The sequence below is a fragment of the Barbatula barbatula genome, assembly GCF_947034865.1.
Source record: "Barbatula barbatula genome assembly, chromosome: 11".
Taxonomy (NCBI): Eukaryota; Metazoa; Chordata; class Actinopteri; order Cypriniformes; family Nemacheilidae; genus Barbatula; species Barbatula barbatula.
Window position 1 is genome coordinate 858,969 of NC_136774.1, and position 18,336 is coordinate 877,304.

The following is an 18,336-nucleotide window of genomic DNA, read 5'->3' on the forward strand; positions in this document are numbered from 1 at the left end:
ACCCTGTTGGGAGGCGTTGGTCGTACCACGACGCGCCACGGGACCTGCCCCAGGGGGACGCCAGTCTGTAAGAAGGTCATTGATGACCACGGGGTTAGGATACGACGGCAGAGAGGCGTAATGACGATCCGCCTCCTGCCTGTGTGCCACGCTCTCCAGGGAACTCGTCTCTCTAGCCAGTGCTGAAGCGGTCTCATGTGCATCTACCCGAGGGGAATTACCCCAACCGAGGACGCCATGTGTCCCAGGAGCCTCTGAAAAAGTTTCAGGGGGACCGCTGTTTGCCGCCTGAAGAGGTTCAGGCAGTTCAGCACTGACTGTGCGAGTTCTCAAGTGAGCCGCGCCATCATGGAGACAGAGTGGAGTTCCATACCGAGAAAAAAGGAGCTCTGGCGGGGGAGAGCTGGCTCTTTTTTCGGTTGACCCGTAACCCCAAACGGTCTATGTGCCGGAGCACCATATCCCTGTGCGTACACAACAGATCTCGCCGAGATAGTCGAGTACCCGCACACCTCTCTCCCTGAGGGGAGTGAGGGCGGCTTCCACGACCTTCGTAAAGGCCTGTGGGGACAGGGACAGACCGAATGGGAGGACCCTGTACTGATATGCCCGTCCCTCGAAAGCGAACCGTAGGTACGGTCGGTGGCGAGGGAGAATCGAGACATGAAAGTACGCGTCCTTCAGGTCGATAGCCACAAACCAATCCTGACACCTGACGGATGTCAAGATGCGCCTCTGCGTGAGCATCCTGAACGGCAGCTTTTGAAGGTGCTTGTTCAGGGTACGCAGATCCAGAATGGGGCGCAACCCTCCATTTTTCTTACGGGCTGTCAAACCCACTGGACATTTCGGCTGAGGGAACGGGCTCGATTGCCCTTCGCCAGAAGGGTGGCCACCTCCTGCCGTAGCACGGGAGCACCCTCGCCTCTGACTGAGGTGAAGAGGATGCCCCGAAACTTGGGCGGAGGTCTGGCGAATTGGATCGAGTAGCCGAGATGGATCGTATTCTCCAGCCACCTTGATGGTCTCGTGAGTGCTAACCAGGCACTCAAGACTGCAACAGGGCACTAGAGGAACGATCTGCTTCACCGACCCCGCGGAGGGTGGTTCGCTGGCTAGTGGTGCCGGCCCCACCTCGAGGGTGGGCTGGCTCCGCTGACTTAACTGCATGGCGGTGGCGCAGCTCAACGCACCGTCGAGGTGAGGGTGCTGAGGGCTGTGCAATTTTATACTCGGCTATGCGTGTCGCCACGACGCAACGTCGAGTTGCCAGACACCGTCCTGTGGAGAGTGAGTGCGGCTGAAGAAAGAAAGACCCAGAGAGAGAGAGACTGCTCTTTTTGTGAGGAAGTGGGCGCTAGGCCCCGAAAGGGGCCCAACAGATGTTGGGACGGGGCAGGGACCTTCCCTTTCCGACCGGCCAGCGATGGAATGGCGGGGATCGGGCCCGATCTCGATCTCCCCGGGTCCGGCTCATCAGGAACGCTTCTGCTTCCGCAGCGGCTGCTGACGAGACAGTGGTCGCTTCCTCGCCGCCTGGGGAGGGGGCACCGTAGCCGGAGTTGACGATGAGGAAGGCCGGGGCTGCTGGGAGGTAGATGTTCCCCGGGACCTCGACGGCCGAAAGGTGGCTGGGTCGCGGCAGGGCAGGATGTGCCTGATGGCCTCCGTATGCTTCTGCACTGCCGAAAACTGCTGAGAGAAGTCCTCGACAGCGTCACCAAACAGCCCTCCTTGCGAGATGGGAGCATCAAGAAAGCGAACCTTCTCGGCTTCCCGCATCTGCGCAAGGTTTAGCCAGAGGTGCCTCTCGTGGACCACTAGTGTGGACATCGTCCGACCCAAAGCCCGCGCCGTCACCTTAGTCGCCCGGAGGGCGAGGTCGGTGGCAGTGCGGAGCTCCTGCATGACCTTTGGGTCGGTCTTACCCTCGTGGAGCTCTTTCAGTGCCTTGGCCTGATGGACCTGCAGGATGGCCATGGCACTGAAGAGCAGAGGCAGCTTGTCCAGCGGCGTTGGAGGATTTCGACACTAGTGATGCCGAAACCCTACATGGCTTAGACGGGAGTCTAGGTTGATACCTCCACGTGGCCGCTGTCTGCCGGCACAGGTGCACCGCGACTGCACGTTCCACCTGGGGGACATCGACATAGCCTCTAGCTGCCCCACCATCAAGGGAAGAGAGCCGAAAAGGGCCGCTCCAGGTCTTGCTGATCTCCTCATGGACCTCATGGTCGCGCTCAGAACCGATGTACCAATTATCCAGCCGCGAGCGCTGGGGCGTGGGCAGTGCGGTGCACTGCAGCCCGATGCTCGCGGCGGCCCAAGAGAGAGCATGGCTGACATCTCAAGGTCTCCCGGAGGAGATGGCTCAAAGGAATCGTCATGGGCTGGATGCCAGTAGGTCGCCCTCCGATGCTGCGAGGGACATCTCATCTTCGTCACGCATCGTGTCCGATTGCGTGACGGAGGAGTAAGATGGTGTGGTACCGCCTTCCCGGGAACGGCCAGACGAGCGAGACGGGGCGTGAACGGTCCGCGAGCCATCGGCTGATGGATTGCCGCTCTCGGTAATCCCCATGCCACCCAAGCTGCTCGCTGCCACTGACGGCAGGGCCGTGGCCACTGCGGTCGCAAGCGGGAAGCAGACGAGGTGGTGGCTGACTGCTCCCGTGACCGCAATGTCTGTATAGTCATCACCCCTCACTGGAAGGGACAATACGCTGCACCAGGTCAAGATATCAGCTTCGTAAGTCATTCGATGCGAAGGCTCCGAAGGACAAAAGGTGAATGAATGAGCACGCCGGCTCCCCTTTTATACCCGGATATCCGGGGGCGGAGCCCGGCATGCAAATTTAATTCGCCAATTTCATTGGCCTTTTTAAAATAGTCAGAAGATGATTGGTTCTCAAGGTCGAACCCCATCTGTCGGTTCGACACAACGTCGAGAGACCGACAGAAAGGGAACTGAATTTACACATGAAGTCATATTGATATCATCTCTCAATGTTTGTATACAGGCTTTAAAAATGAAGATACCTAAAGACAAATATATTAAGAAACAGCATGTAAAATGTGAGATCTTAAAAGAAAAGATTTCTGTAATAGTCCTTGAGTTAAAGGCAAAGACCAAAGAGGATCTCTGTGTAAAACTAAAACAATATAGTTGATTACGTAGTAAATATTTACCAATGACATGAAATATTTTGTCCTTCTTCAACATTTAAGAAAATCTTTTTGTAAACGTGTGTTGGTGTGAATCCCGCATCTTTAGATTTTTCTCTCGTGTTCTCAGCGTTGGCCAGGTGTATTTATTTTTGTTCTTGTTTTCCTGAACACATGAGGGAAAATGTGCACCTGTGATTCAGCACATCTGTTAAATAATACATGTTGCTTTGAAAGCGCATATATCAAAAGAGCTCTTTCACAGCTGACACCCATGTGCAATTTTAACTGATGTCGGTTCCTCTGATGTTCTGTGCCGATGTTCCTAAAATCTTCATGATTATTTTAGCCTCATGCATCATCCTTAACAAAGAAGTAAGTGCACCTGGACCATGTTGTTGTTTTAAAAATTGGGATGTAATTATTATTACTGATAATAACAAAGCACACAGAAACAGAAATACATTGAAACATTATTTGTCTACACAATAAAAAAGACAATTCTTTCAAACCTGGAATGGACAGATCGTACAGTAATTTACTGTTAAACAGGCTGCTTAAGAATACAGTGGTTTAAACAAAGTCCAAAACATTATTATGAATATTCAAGTTTACATTTCTATATCCAAGATGTACAACACTCATACATTTGAAGTGCGCTGTGAATAAGCACAGCATAAGAGAATATTTTCCCTGAATGACAAGCAGTTGATGCGATGCTCTATATGACATAAGGCACAAAATTCACTTATTGCTGGATTCCTTTCAATGATCCCGCCAGCCAAAACCTGACAATACACGCTACACGCACGCACTTCTAAGGGAAGGACTTCATATTGAGTGATAAAGTAAATGTTACAAAACCTGTCAAGAACACATCCGCTTCATACTTCACCCTAACATCTTAAAGAAACAAATATACACAGGAGAATACATTTTCCTTTGCATAAACATGTAGCTTGTTGTAGACCATCAATATATGTTTATATACATTCACCAATTCTTACCATATATGAAATCTCCCAATTCACCCCACTCAAGAGGCAATACTGTAATGCAAAGCTTTCATACATCCTAGATAGCCTTTGCAGTACTGCCTTTAATAGATGCAACCTAAAGTAACACTCTTTTACAGCGTTTATCTAATACAGTTGTACAATGTAAATGATAATAGCCCTTGAGATTGATGAGAAAAAGGAGACCTAGAGAGAGATAGAGAGAGAGAGAGATTAAACCACTGTACTTGATCTATAACGCACATGCTGGTTATCATCCAATCTCTCTCTCTCTCTCTCTCTCTCTCTTCTGTCCACACACTGTATCGTCTGTAGTTGTGAAAACGGGACCTCGTCTAACATGTGCCAAAACGCCTTTACAACGGTCAAATACGACCTGGAGCGTGTGGCGTGTTTTCATGACATTTACCCAATACAGGTCCAGAATGATTATGACAAACATAGAAATCCAAATCTTAAAAAAGAACAGGACATAAAGTTTGTGGAATGTTGAATGTCAGTCCTCTTCTTCGTAACTCAGGTGACTTTGTTTCTTGCGGACATTCCAATGCAAACATTCGGCCAGACTCTCAAACCAGTCATTCATCGGATCACGGAAACAGATCGAGGGAACAGGGAAACAGGATGTAGTGATGGTGATACTACGAGGAAAAGAGGATTATTGACGCAAGATGCTTGACAATGACCCGATGACTCACTGGCCTCTCTCGGGTACTTTCATTTACTTCCTTACTGACTCCTCGATGCTCATAAATGCAATGAATAAGTCACTTTTTTCTAAAGCCCTCAGTGAATATGAATGTGTGATCTGCGCAGCAACACATTTAACAGATCAAATGAATGTGACATAACAGTGCAGAATAAATATGACATCTGAGCACACGGAGCTTCGGACGCCTTCTTATTCTCTTGAGCAACACAAATTTGTCCTTTACTATATAAAAAAAAAAGAAATGGGACATAAATCCGTGCAGGTTCACAGCGGGTGTGATGTTCATCTCACTAACCTGTCTCCGTGTGATATCTCCAGACGTTTTCGGCCATCGAGAGACACCCAGGCCGTATTTCTGGCGTCACGGCACAGCATAATCTAATAGAAGAGAAGAGGGTTAAGAGAGCATCTTCACACACTCACGGTGAGAGAAGAGCAGCTGTGTTTACCTTCAGCTCGACACCAGCAGGCACTATGATGGGTCTGAAGGACAGCGAGTGCGGGCAGATGGGTGTGATCATGGTGGCCGGGACATTGGGATGGATCATAGACGCACCGGCTGCCACAGCGTATGCTGTACTTCCTGTGGGCGTGGACACGATCACACCTGACAGACACAAAAACAGACACAAGGAAATTTTAACACGTAACGCTTATGGACTCAACTCATATCATAGCAAAAAATATAATAAATCAAATTTTGCGAAAACACTATTTTATTATAAATGTATTCTACATAACCACTCGATTATGGGTTTTACGATTAAACCTCACTTAACTTAAACAAGTCTTAAACCAAGAACCTAATTTGGGGCTAAAATCATCTTAATGTAGGTCTTAATAACCACTTTAATGTGCTATCTTTCAACGGATGTAAGTTTAATTGTTGGTGAATTATTTATGTGATGTTGGTCAAGGGTGTAACTGCTGTAGTCTTGTTCATTCCTCCAAGAAAGACTCACACATTAAATAAGCAAGCAGAACACATCGGAAATATTTTTGGCCTCACAGATTAAACACCTTTCATGCAGCGATGTGCCAAACAGGAAATAACCACACGGGGAAATAAAATAAACCAGTCCTTCTCATAATAATTATTTCAGCACATACGCGAGTGCCTTCACGCCTTTAATCCTTTGCTCATGAAAAGAAAACCATCAGGTTAAGGACAAACTAACCGTCCCCTTGTACAGTAGTGATGAGATGACCGTCCAGAAACAGGTCAACATTAGACAGATATGACGATGGACCTCTGCCCACCACCACTTCATTCAGCACCTGACACAGAAAGACAAACACACAGATGGAGGTCAAACTCTGTATTCTGATTGGACGAGCTGTCCTCGTTGAATGAGAATAAACATACACCTACGACTGACCCGCACGTTCTGTTTTGTTTCAATGTTTGTTTTCTACCCGGTTTCCTGTTAGTTGTATTAAAAGCAATGTGCTTGAATCTGATTTCTTCACACATTGATAGACTTCTGGATTACTGCTTAAATCAGGATCACACACACACACACCCACACAAGCTTATGCTCTCAAACACTTCCTTATGGCCTATTATCGTAAACCTTTTACACTATTACTCATGAATTCACTTCCTGAACAAATGATCTCATTTTTGAACACGTTCCCTGTACGGCCGTCCTGTAGACACACACACAAGCACGCACACACGTTTGGTTTATTATCTCCACAAACTCTATATTTTATCCCCTAAACCTACAAATCACAGAAAACTTTTTGCATGTTAGATTTTGAAAAGAATATTGTTCTGCATGATTCATATGCTTTTTTGCACGTGGAATCTCAACTTTGGTGCCCACTGTGACATGACGAGTCCCCATGAGTTGATGTGCATTCAGATTAAGGTCCCCGCCGGGATATAAAAGCAAGGCCACACACACACACACACAGGTGCTGGTCTGCTGCTACTAACTTGATAATGCTTATTTCTGTGAGCGGGCTCAGTGTCTCCTTTAGTGATGATCAGACTCTTTTCATCCACCGCTCCATTCTTCTCACTGCACGCTTTCACCACCTTCACCTTCAGACGAGTGCGCAGCATGATCGCAGCATTACCTACAGAGATGAACAGCCACATACTGAACACTAGATCAAATCCCATAGAATATCACAATGGGGTGGTTCTTCATTCAGGCCTGAAGACTAGTCCCAGACTTAAAATCAAGACTGAAACCAGGGCCATTGTTGCGTCTCAGACTGCACACTAGCAATGTTTATCTATAAGGCATGTTTGTAAAAACTACCAAGTAAACTACAGTCTTGTCTTAATCTAATCCCTGTCTGGAAAACCGAAGTCAAAGCCTCGTATTTATATATCATCTTGTACATGCTTGCCCTTTTAATTATTATAAAGGAATATTAGTTTGACCTTCTTAAAGCATGAGAAGAATGTTGAAGTCAGTATGAGCAGAAGAAACACTAATCCCAGCTTTCACAAACTGAACACACCATCATCCTCACAATTTACCTTCAATAACCTGTGTGACCTGAGACTGATATGTGTCGAAGTCAAAGGGTGTGAGAAACCCCAGAGAGCCCAGATGAAACGCCATGACGGGAGGAACACTCTCCTACACACACACACACACACAATGATCAACATCAATCTCAACACAATGCGCTGAACTTTAAAAATGAGTTCATTTACAGATTTATCCGTGTTACATAATATTTCATTGATGTATCACTGTTTGAAAATAAGAATGACATCTGTCAACATTTGCTTATAGAGTGGTTTTCAAACCTGGAAAATAGAGGAAGCATATAGTAACGTCCCATCTCCTCCCAAACAAATGATAAAGTCTACATGTTTGGATATGTCATCATAATCTGTAACACAAACAAACACGTTTCAATTCTAACACTGTTTTCATTTCTTTTGGCTTTCATTTCTTTTGGCTTCTTAGTCACACATAGTTTTGATGAGTTTACTATACTATCAAAACATTGATAAAGAGATAGTGACCCTAAACGTTTGAACGGTGGTGTGAAAGTAAAATGGTGTGAAAGATTTACATTAAGCAGATGCTTTTATCCAAAACGGCTTACAGGGAGTTCAGGGAGTAAGAAGCGATAAGTCACACAAGAGCAATAGTACAATAGGTGCTAATACAAAGTTACTAGTTTCAACAAAAGCTAGAGCACTACCTGTTGAGAGAAGAGAGAGAGAGGGTAAGTGTACAAAGGGCATGTACACATGTACAGTATATGAAAGCACAGGATTCTTCTACAGCAGGAGGAGCTGAAAGCCCGTCTCAATCCTCCTCATCAGGGATGGTATGGTAGACATACCCTTCACAAATCTCATCATGCAGTTTGTTGTCTATTAGTCATGTTACGGTTGTGAACGAATAATCCTTTTGAACGAATCGTTCTCGAATACACCTCTTTACTGAACCAGTCAGTCATCTGACATACGAATCACACATCTCATTTGTGAACGAGACGAGGAGCTGCTGGCCAAATGAATTAGAAAGCATTGCAATCGCTCAATACAGCACGTGAGTCACTCTCCTTCACAACAACAGAATTTGACTTATTTTAGTGTAATATTTATTACAATTATACAAACACATTTTTTAAATACTTCTACTACATTTAAGACCCAAATAATTGCCACCTCCTGGTGTAGGGATGTAATACCAAATGTCCACTGAACGAATCAGTGAACGAGGGTGAATGAACGAATCAAAATTCCCGTCACTATAGTGTATGTAGTCATGTTTTTTAAAGCAGCCATAACACACAGAGCCTCCACATAACTCATGTTAATTGTGAGTACTTGCAGAATAGTATCTCACCCTTCAAATATTTTTGGATTGATCACATTTATAAAAGATAATTATTTATGTACAATTATTTCAGAAAACATGCGAGTGTGTGGGGGGGAGGAGGCGGAAAAAAAGCATGTGCGCACACATTGCCAACAAAACACAAGACAGTTTCACTTACCGCATGCGGTTCATGTCTGGTATCGTTTAGCGCTGGGACCGCTGCTCCATCGATCAGTTTCAAACCATCTCCAAATCCAGCATTATATCCACCGTTTATATGACATTCATCACCCAAATGCAGCGAACAAACAATACAGCTCTCCTGCACACAAGTGCTCATGCTCCTTCTCCCGCTCTCCGCGGTTGATGCGTGGACATGCCGCAGTCTTTTCGGGGAGAATTGTGCAATAAGGGACTAAGAAAAGTTGCTACGTAACGATTTTTCATGTTCAAAAAAACTTTCAGAAACCTGTACGAACACTGGGGGTGTGTATCGAGCACAGAAATACTAAGTTGTTTTTGGACAAGTTGACCATGTCAAGCATGAGAAGACAACACGTTTAACATTGTAAAGAAGTCAGAATGCATGAAACACCGTTGCAGGGCCGCTTTAATGAAAGTGTCCTATAGCAAGAAGCTGTCAACTGGGATGTTTCCATACTGACAGTCAGGTTAAAGCTATTATGTGTGGCCTGTAAGACAGGAGCATCCACTCCACAGATGGACAAACACACAGAATGTAAAGAGCCTGCAGCTGCTGCTTCTGGATTCAGATGTTAGATTACAGTATATTTGCCCTCAGGAGCAGACACAGAGCAACACATGGTCATCGGGTCATTTCAGCGCCAAACCAGCCAAACCACATGCACGTCTTCAACAAGCCTTTTATGGTCTGAAGAGCTCAGTGAATCACTACTGGAGAGATACAAACCCTGTCCATGTGTTTGCTTTACATATAATCAGTGAATGAATGAAGAACAAGTGCAGAAGAGTCTGAAGTCACGTTTGGCTCTTTGGCGCTTTTCCTCCACTCCAAAGGGATAAGGAGGACTTTAAATGATTACACAGACTCTTAAACTTTAATAACTTGGGTTTTCAGTCTTTGTTTGTAAATATTCACTTTAAACAAATGATCATGTCAACACCGATCTTACATTAACAATCCACTATAAACTTGAATACTTGCTGAATTATTTCTCTAGTTTATCTACAACGTGACTGCATGTTGGTCTAGGCAGTATACACATTTAATATTGTGAAGTTTGAACCGCCAGTGGTGCTACAGAGATCTGAAAATAGTCTGAAGACTGTTTGCTATTATGTTGGTATGAAAAGAAGTACGGTTCAGGATGACTCGGGGTCGACGAATGAGCCGTGTGTTGTCAGTTGACCAATCAGTATGAAGTATCCCAGAGAGCAGTGCAAGAAGTTTAAATAATGTCTCACCTTCTCTAAAAGTGCAAACGTTTTTCTTGATGGAAGTGAAGCTTTCGTCATTGGCAATGGCTGGATCCTCCAGGACTTTCCACTCCACGTAAACAATCATACTTTTCTGAGAACAAATATATGAGCTCAGAGAACACTGAAGTGAAGCACGTTAATGGTTTTGTGATGGTGTGGTTGTCACCTGTGTCAGGAAGATGCAGAGCTCTTTGAAAGGCTGCAGCAGACTGGCGTCTCTGATTTTCTTGATAACAAGGACACATTTGGGTGGCCTACTCCATGTCAATCTCTGACTGGCTGGATCTTGAATATACCTGAATGTAAAGAAACGCACACTTCTATCATGTGTTTATTACACACTCAGAGCTTTGGAGGAACGTTCCAGATGCTGTAACAGTTCAACTGAACCAATGTCATTTGTTGTAGAACATAAATGAGAAAAAAGATAAATCAGCAGAACATTCCCTTACAATAGAGAATGTGAAGCTGATGTCACATGACACTCTATCATACATGGATCATACTCCAATCGTACTATTGTTTTGATATGTACAGTTGCTTGTTTTGTTTGATGTATGGAGAAATCGAAATTGAAAGAAAAATGAGATTTCCTGAATAACTCTGCATAATGCTATAGACGTTTTTAAAGCCACACTATGGAAGAATTTTGTTATGAAATATCCAAAAATCACTTGCACAATGTGAAATTTTTCATGCAGTTGTGTACTCAGATGATCCAAAACCTTCTCAAGAATGTGCAAATCCAGAGAAATTCCTATCTAAAATAATGTCCCGTCCCTTGTATTTGTCGCATATTAGTGACGTAATATCTGGAAGTGCTCATACAGCATCTCTTGTTCTGTTATTATGGATCACGATTACTCTTTGGCGAGTAAAGGAAACACAAACAAGTGTAAACGTAGTTTACTTTTTAAACAACGATTGTATGACTCTACACTCTAACACTACCAAATTAATCGACCAGGTCCAATATCATTCGCAAACTACATAACATTCCACGTTTCTTGCAAGCTAATTCATTACATCGAATAAAATTCATTCGTTACCTCGTCCGTGAACATGATGGGCGACCTCCATAATCCTTTGGATGGTGAAAACCACATGTCCCCTAATTCCACTCTCATACATAACGTCATTTAGCTTCGCCTTTTGTTGTTGTTTCGAAAGTACACCATCTAGTGGTCCAAACTTACATATTGTGGCTTTAACAAAGCAAGACTGACCTATCATAGTTTTATTTCCTTACCAAACTAGAAAAACAAAACCAGCCATCCTCCCAAGACGGTGCAACATTCAACACGGTGTGATGTCGATTAACAAGCTCTAGAAGTCTACCAGTCAGGTTAGAAAACTGTTAAAGCTCATCATTTGGTTAATGCAGTTTTATAACTTCTCCTCTTACAGAAAGAAATGTTTTGATTTGTAAAGTTGTAATCATTATCGTAGCGGGATAACTCTTCTCTGCACACAGCCTGATTCCCGTGGGTGTCGGCGGTTAGTCAACAAGAGGTTGTGTGGTGCCAAAATGAGCAGCTTTACAGCAGTGTCAAGATGATTAAAAGATTATGTTTCTGCACAACGTCTGTGTGCCGCACTTACACACGCCCAAACAGAAGACACCAGACGATGTCAAGCAGAAATCAAAAAAGAGAATGAAAATAAAAAGCTACAGAAACCAACAACAATGCTAGGAGGTTTTTGGTTGAGAATGTCACAAAATTATAAAGACCAGAAATCCATCAAGCAAAACCTTTAGACATGTAAACAGACAGATTCTCACATCAAATGTGACAGAAGAAACCTGTGCACCGATCTTTACTTTGAAATTGACTTGCTTTGAGCACAGTTTAAACTAAACAATAAATCTATCTGTACAACTTGCATTCAGTGGAGTGAATGGCTTGACTTTTATTCTCTCATCACAAACCTGAAAGCTTTATCAAGTAGACACTTACATGTCTGTTTGAGGATTCCTCAGCATGCAGGCTTTGGGTCCAAATGTGGTGACAGGACTGGGTCCATGAAGAGACTGTGTTCTCCTTGAAAACAGAGCAGAAAGTAATGCTGTTTACACCAGTGACAGCTTATCATTAACATTTCAGCCAGATAAAGAAAACAGGTTTCACACTATGATGACATGATGACCAGCATGAGGTCGTCTCTGGCCTTCAGCGGTATCAATCTCATTCTAACACACCACTCTGACGGACCTTAGCGCAGAGACTAACTCTAGACAAAGCAATTCTTGGTCTGGAACCCATTACCCCTTTCAATGGCCAAGGACCGACCCACAAGCCATACAGTTCGACGGACAGGTAAAGCAACCAATCAGGTTTTAGTGGCGTGGAAATGTCCTCGCAGTAACGGCAGGGCTCCGGACAAAAGATATATTAAGGGTCCTGTAGGGGACAAATGCGGGCGCATTTTTTAAGAGCACATAAACTTACATTTTTAAGTCACATAGTTTTAGTTATCCTGTTGTGTGTGAAACTTCCCCGTTTGCTCACAAACCGTCAAGTGGTTTTCCCTCATAAGCAGGGCCATACAGAATCTGCAGACCCTTTTGTTAAAACCACCCTAAAATTTGGGAAAAACCTGCAGAAATCCACAGAATGGTTTTAAATGGGTTTACATTTGTATTTTGTATATGTAAATGTGTTCAAATAGTCTTTAATTGCTCCCTGTATATGCATTTAAATGAATGTGACCGCAGATTTGGTTCTTCTGCCTTTCTGTTGGAAACATCTCTGCAAAAATATCACTCAAATTCTGTCTGGAGCCCTGACCAGAGCCGTGTTCATTTAACAACGCGTCGGAGGTTTTTGCCGTGAACCTCTAGTAAAGTGTGCCGTATGCATCAGATGGTGCGCCTGAGAATATCCTTCCCCTAATAACATAAAAGGGCACACACCTCGTCGTTCAATGCTAATGGGAAAGATGATTAAATAGCAGGGATCATCTCACTATATAACTAATAGTGCTGGGATGAGATATATCGCGATTCACACTAATTATACCGGACTTGGACTCTGAAATGGATTCTGCGTTTAATGCACAGCTCAGTAGGCCATCTAAACCATCTACTGACCATCTAAAATCACTACGAGATTGTTCGTTATAAACGACTCATTCGACAAAGCCACACTCATCAAACATCATCATTATAAATACACTTTATTATCATGAAAATCTCTGAAAAGGTTTGAAGAACGGCGATAGAATATGACCATTGCAGCCCTAATAACTAATATTTACATGATTGTATTATTCATTATGCTTCAATATTTTAAATAATTAAAACTTCTCTTAACGGACATATAAAAAGCAACAGGAAGAGAACTGCAATGGTACACATGAGAGGATATGAGGAGGAAATCTTTTCGGCAATATTTTGTAGAAAGAAGAAGTTTCGCAAAAATGGAAAGTCTTGACATACCAATAACAGAACTAATGTGATGATGCAAACACAGACACAGACACAATAACTTCCTTAAATACGTCATGTGTTTTATAACTCACCCGATATCATTTCTTTTCTTTAATCTATACGGTCGTTTCTTGTGCTTCTACTGCTAAATTGTAGTGTTTCTGTAAGGCTGTTTGCATTTATCTTTTTTTATCATTATTCACTTATTGACGAATACAGGAAGCGTTTTTGGCACCACGGAGAAATGACTTCACAACAGGCTCATGTATTTTGGTAAACGCATTCGTTTGGTGGATGTTTTTTGTAATACTTGCATCAACAAATTTCCTTTTTAGGCATTAAAACACACAAGGTCTGGCATGTATAAAACAAGACTGAATACTGAAACCGTCTAAAAATGTCAAGCCATAGCATGTATGCTAAAAAAAGGGAGGGTTTTATTCATCATCCATAATTAGACGTGCATTTCTTTTAAAACGTTTTAATGTTGAAAACTAGCTGTATTAGTTATGATCATTAACATTGCGGTTTACACAGTACAACAAAATAATAATTAACTGGTAATAATTAAATAATGAAAGGTTTCATTTTCTTACACACATCACATTCTATTTGAAGACGGTTTTACTTCTACTCCAGATAAATAACAACAAATCACACACTCAAACTGAGCTGTATTTCCCATTACTGATTGACTGCAAAGCTGCTTTCAGCGATGAAAATGATCATTGAAATATATACTGTCGATGTCTGTTTGCATGGCACAGACGTTTCCATGTGGCATAATAAAGTTATATTCCAGCTGAACCTGTGCTAACTTTATCCAGTACCTGAACTTAGCGGAGCTGTGGCCTGAGGATGAAGACAGACTCCTGGCTTTAGTTCTGCAGCGAAACCCTTTCTCACTGCCATCACAGGCTGAGCAACAGTACGGACGTGTCTCCGAGCTCACATCTGAATTCAGTGTCCAGTCAGACGCTTCACGGTTCTCCATCTGGAAGTAACAAATGGAAAGATCATCTCACATGACCTCATTATGTTGCATGTTCAGCAACTATATAAACAAGAATGTGGAACATTTCATAAGAAATGACTGACACAGACTATATCATACAGTTGCATTGGTCAAGCATCTAAAAACAGAATAAACAGCAAGCACACAAACAATCTGAGGACACTGTTAGATCAGCCTGACAGTAATAACTGTAAAATCACGATTCTAAGCTGATCTAAACTCGTGATTCCCCAGACACATGATGACAGAATGCGAGTACAGCTCACGCACGCACGCACGCACGCAGACCGGACTGCCTACAATAACGTACGTAAACACGTAAAGAACATCTCCAACATTCCTGTCGCGTGTATTAAAGCACAAACGTGCGTAAAAGTGTTTATATTATAACATTCGCGGAAAACTCTCATCATCTCTGAAGCGTTTCACACAGTTACGTCTTCAAAACTGAGTGAATTACCGAGACACATTTCAGTACTGAAGGCGCCTTTATGTCAATAATAAACGAGGTAACGTATACAAAATACAGGCAAAGGGTAAGACACCTTTCTGCGTCACCTGAGAGAATAAAACATGTCAATAAAGAGCAGGTTAACGCGTTCAACTGGTGCTGATGGGATCAGCGTTAATGTTCATTTACCTCAAACAGACGTGATCCGTTGACTCTCTCTCTCTCTCTGGTTATTGAGAGCAGGCGTTATCCCCGCCGACTCTGAACACACGGTGCCGATACTCTACGCCCATAGCTGTCGGTGTAACGGCGGACGGAGAACTAACCGGTTGAACCGTCTCTTCCTCACCTGTCATCCGTACACAACTGAGCACTTCCTCGACATGACGTCAGAGCTCTACGCAGCACTCCCATAGGCGGATAGTAGCCTTGCTCGTGAATATACATGAGATCATGTTTGTTCTATGAGCTCATTGGCTAACGCCAGTCGCTGAGAGAAAAGCAGCCAGCCAGCAAGCGAATCAACGAATCGTGCTATACAGAAGGCGTGACTAATGCAAATGATTGAAAAAATGATAATCGGTTTTATACCGGTTCGAGATAACCCAATGCCGTCATAATGACACCAAACATTAGAGACAAAAATAATAATTAAAATAAATAGAACAGACAGAGAGAAAGAAAGAAAGAAAGAAAAGAGACAATGCTTTATTATTTCTTATATATGTCAAAGCATTTAAATAGTGACCCATTTCTATTATAGTGACCTATTGCATGAAATTAAAAATGATCATTATAATTGTTTTACACAGTGGAGAAGTTTTTATTAGAAGTTATTTACCCGTGCACATCATTATTTAAAAAAGTTGTAATCTTTAATCAAATCACAAGAAGGGGTGTGAGGGCGGGGCTCCAATGACTGACAGATCTTTGAAATCTTTCACCTTTAAACGATCCAATCAGTTGTCGGTGGATGGCAACCTATCCTGAGTAAATTATTATTTTACGTTACTTCTTTTCTCTCAGATTTATCTAACGTTTATTGTCTGCTAAATGACTAAATGTAAATGTACTCCTTCTAATTTAAGCTCAACATCTATATTTGGTTTTATTTCTTTATGATTTCTAATAATTGAATAATGTTCAAGACTGCATACTATCCGTCCTAAATACAGTAGTATTGTATGTTGAAAAGAGATTTCAACGATTCCCCGGATCGGTCTACAACTTCCATAAGTGCAGAACGATGGACACTCAAGCGGCTAATATTACATACGACAACTCACCGCGAGTAGGTGGAGTTTAGTGACTCTACACTGCATTAATAAAATGAAATAAAAGACTCTTCACTGAATTAATAAATGTAAGTATAACTGTAAACATAACATATAGTTAAGAACAAGAAGGGCTGTGTTTTGATGATGGTGACTGGTAACAATCAAAGTGTGGTCTGGGCAACAGCATCTACCTTCGTTTCGTGTTACACCAGGCAAACGTTGCAAAAACACCCTGTCGTGATGACGCAAGAGTTGAAACTATGGCAGCTGAGAAGGTGTTTGAAGACTTTTTGGAGCCTGATGAAATGGGTATAAATATGTGTTGAATACAGCAAAACACACGTCTTCTAATATCTTCAATTGTTGCGTGTATCGAGCTGCAGCGGACACATTATGCAAATGCACATGCAGGTAAGATATAGTAACATGTTTGGTTATCTTCAGAAAAGACTAGGCAGCACTTGTAAAGGTATGCAAGTAGCTGGTATGACAGTTTTTGCATTCCTTGTAAAAATAACAGTTTCAAACTTTTTCTACAATGTAATACTTCAGTGAAGTGCAATTCTGTAAGGAAAAGCGCACACAGACTTTATTGAGCTGACAAACACAGAGAATGTCCTGGTTTGTGCAAGGGGAAGTGATCCAAGCAGGCAAAAAACATCCAAACGACCAGACAAAGAGATACTTACGAGATCTACGACAAGGCAAGAGGCCAACTTATGCCAGCAAACATCAAATGACGATCACACACAGGGCAAAGAAACTAGGAGGCATATTTAGGGTGAAATAATCGAGTGAGGGGAATATGCATTAATTACGGGAATGGGTAAAGAGGTGAGAGGGGTGGGCACGTACACACACTGACAGTGAGCACATGGCAGCAATCAAAACAAAGCCACTCGCTCGACAACAAGCGCACACACACAGAAAGAGAGAAAGACAGGCAGGTGGTTACACTCGAGACCTGACAAATTCTTGGTGGCAAAATGTGTGTGAACTTCAAGTGTTTCTAAAAACATGCACCCAAAGTGGGATTTCATCATTCCAAGAGCACGCTCGATTACTGAGTGGCCTCTAGAGTAGGGCTTCTCAACCTTTTTGACTCCTTTTCCCCCACTGTATTCAACAATATGCAAAGGTCACAAAAACTAGAAGATTTATAGCCAATTAAATACCCTGAAAGAAAAGTCACCACCTGGATTTAACTAAGCAAATAGGTATGAGCTTCCTTTGGATTGGAGGTGTAGGTTCAGCTACGTTATGTTCAACTAAGAATGAGGTCAGCTGACTACCTGAATACACTGAATGACAAGTTTATTCCTTCAATGGGTTCTTTCTTCCCTGATGGCACGGGCATACTCAAAGAATGCAATGCCAGGATTCATCAGGCTCAAATTGTGAAAGAGTGTTTCACACATGGATTGACCACCACAGAGTCCAGACCTTAGCCCCAAGGAAATCTTTGGGATGTGCTTTGGGAAGACTTTGAGCAGCGGTTCGACTCTCCCATCACCAATACAAGATCTTGGCGAAAAATGTGTGCAACTCTGGACGGGAAAAAAATTGACACTCTGGACAGTGTTTGACTTTTTTTTGGACAGGCAGTGTATTTCAGGGCTTGGTAATATTGTTTATTAAATGTTAAAATAGATCAATAATAATCTTATTTAACATGCACTGTATTTCAAAGGTCATTTGGTTTCATTAAAATTTTTAAGTTATCCTGAGGCCTCCCTGGAAGTCAGCTGGTGCCCCCTTGTGGGACTTGTTGGAACCCCTGCTCGATAGTGACGGCCATGCCTGTCACCGGCCTCTTACAGTATATGGTGTGAAAATGGCCATGGGTTGTTAAAGAAATGGATAGCCACCATCAGCTGAGAAGAAATACCCTGGTGGACAGTAAGTCACTTTAGCACAGATTAATCATGCACACTGCCTGGTAAACCCACAAAGATGTCAATGAAGCTGCCCTATTGGTCACACACTGCATGAAGCACAACTGATGG

At 42.9% G+C, this 18,336-nt stretch overlaps 1 protein-coding gene across 1 annotated transcript; it reads right to left on the reverse strand.

Moving 5' to 3' along the window:
- Window positions 1–3,560: 3,560 nt before the first annotated feature.
- nadka (NAD kinase a) lies at window positions 3,561–15,467 on the reverse strand. Its single transcript, XM_079466982.1, has 12 exons — window positions 15,243–15,467; window positions 14,418–14,581; window positions 12,116–12,199; window positions 10,324–10,453; window positions 10,143–10,248; window positions 7,667–7,752; window positions 7,391–7,493; window positions 6,836–6,978; window positions 6,072–6,171; window positions 5,343–5,500; window positions 5,189–5,271; window positions 3,561–4,822 (listed from the first exon to the last, which is right to left on the reverse strand). The coding sequence occupies exons 2-12, from the start codon at window positions 14,579–14,581 to the stop codon at window positions 4,678–4,680; spliced, it is 1,302 nt and encodes a 433-aa protein (XP_079323108.1). The 5' UTR covers window positions 15,243–15,467; the 3' UTR covers window positions 3,561–4,677.
- Between the last annotated feature and the right edge of the window lie 2,869 nt (window positions 15,468–18,336).

Excerpts from the sequence above, each read along its gene's own strand:
- nadka (XM_079466982.1), bottom strand. The coding sequence starts at position 14,581 with ATGGAGAACCGTGAAGCGTCTGACTGGACACTGAATTCAGATGTGAGC. Across the intron at positions 7,494-7,666 it reads ATGCTTCCTCTATTTTCCAG|GAGAGTGTTCCTCCCGTCAT; the intron begins GTTTGAAAACCA and ends GTGTGTGTGTAG. Across the intron at positions 6,979-7,390 it reads GGTCACACAGGTTATTGAAG|GTAATGCTGCGATCATGCTG; the intron begins GTAAATTGTGAG and ends TCATCTCTGTAG.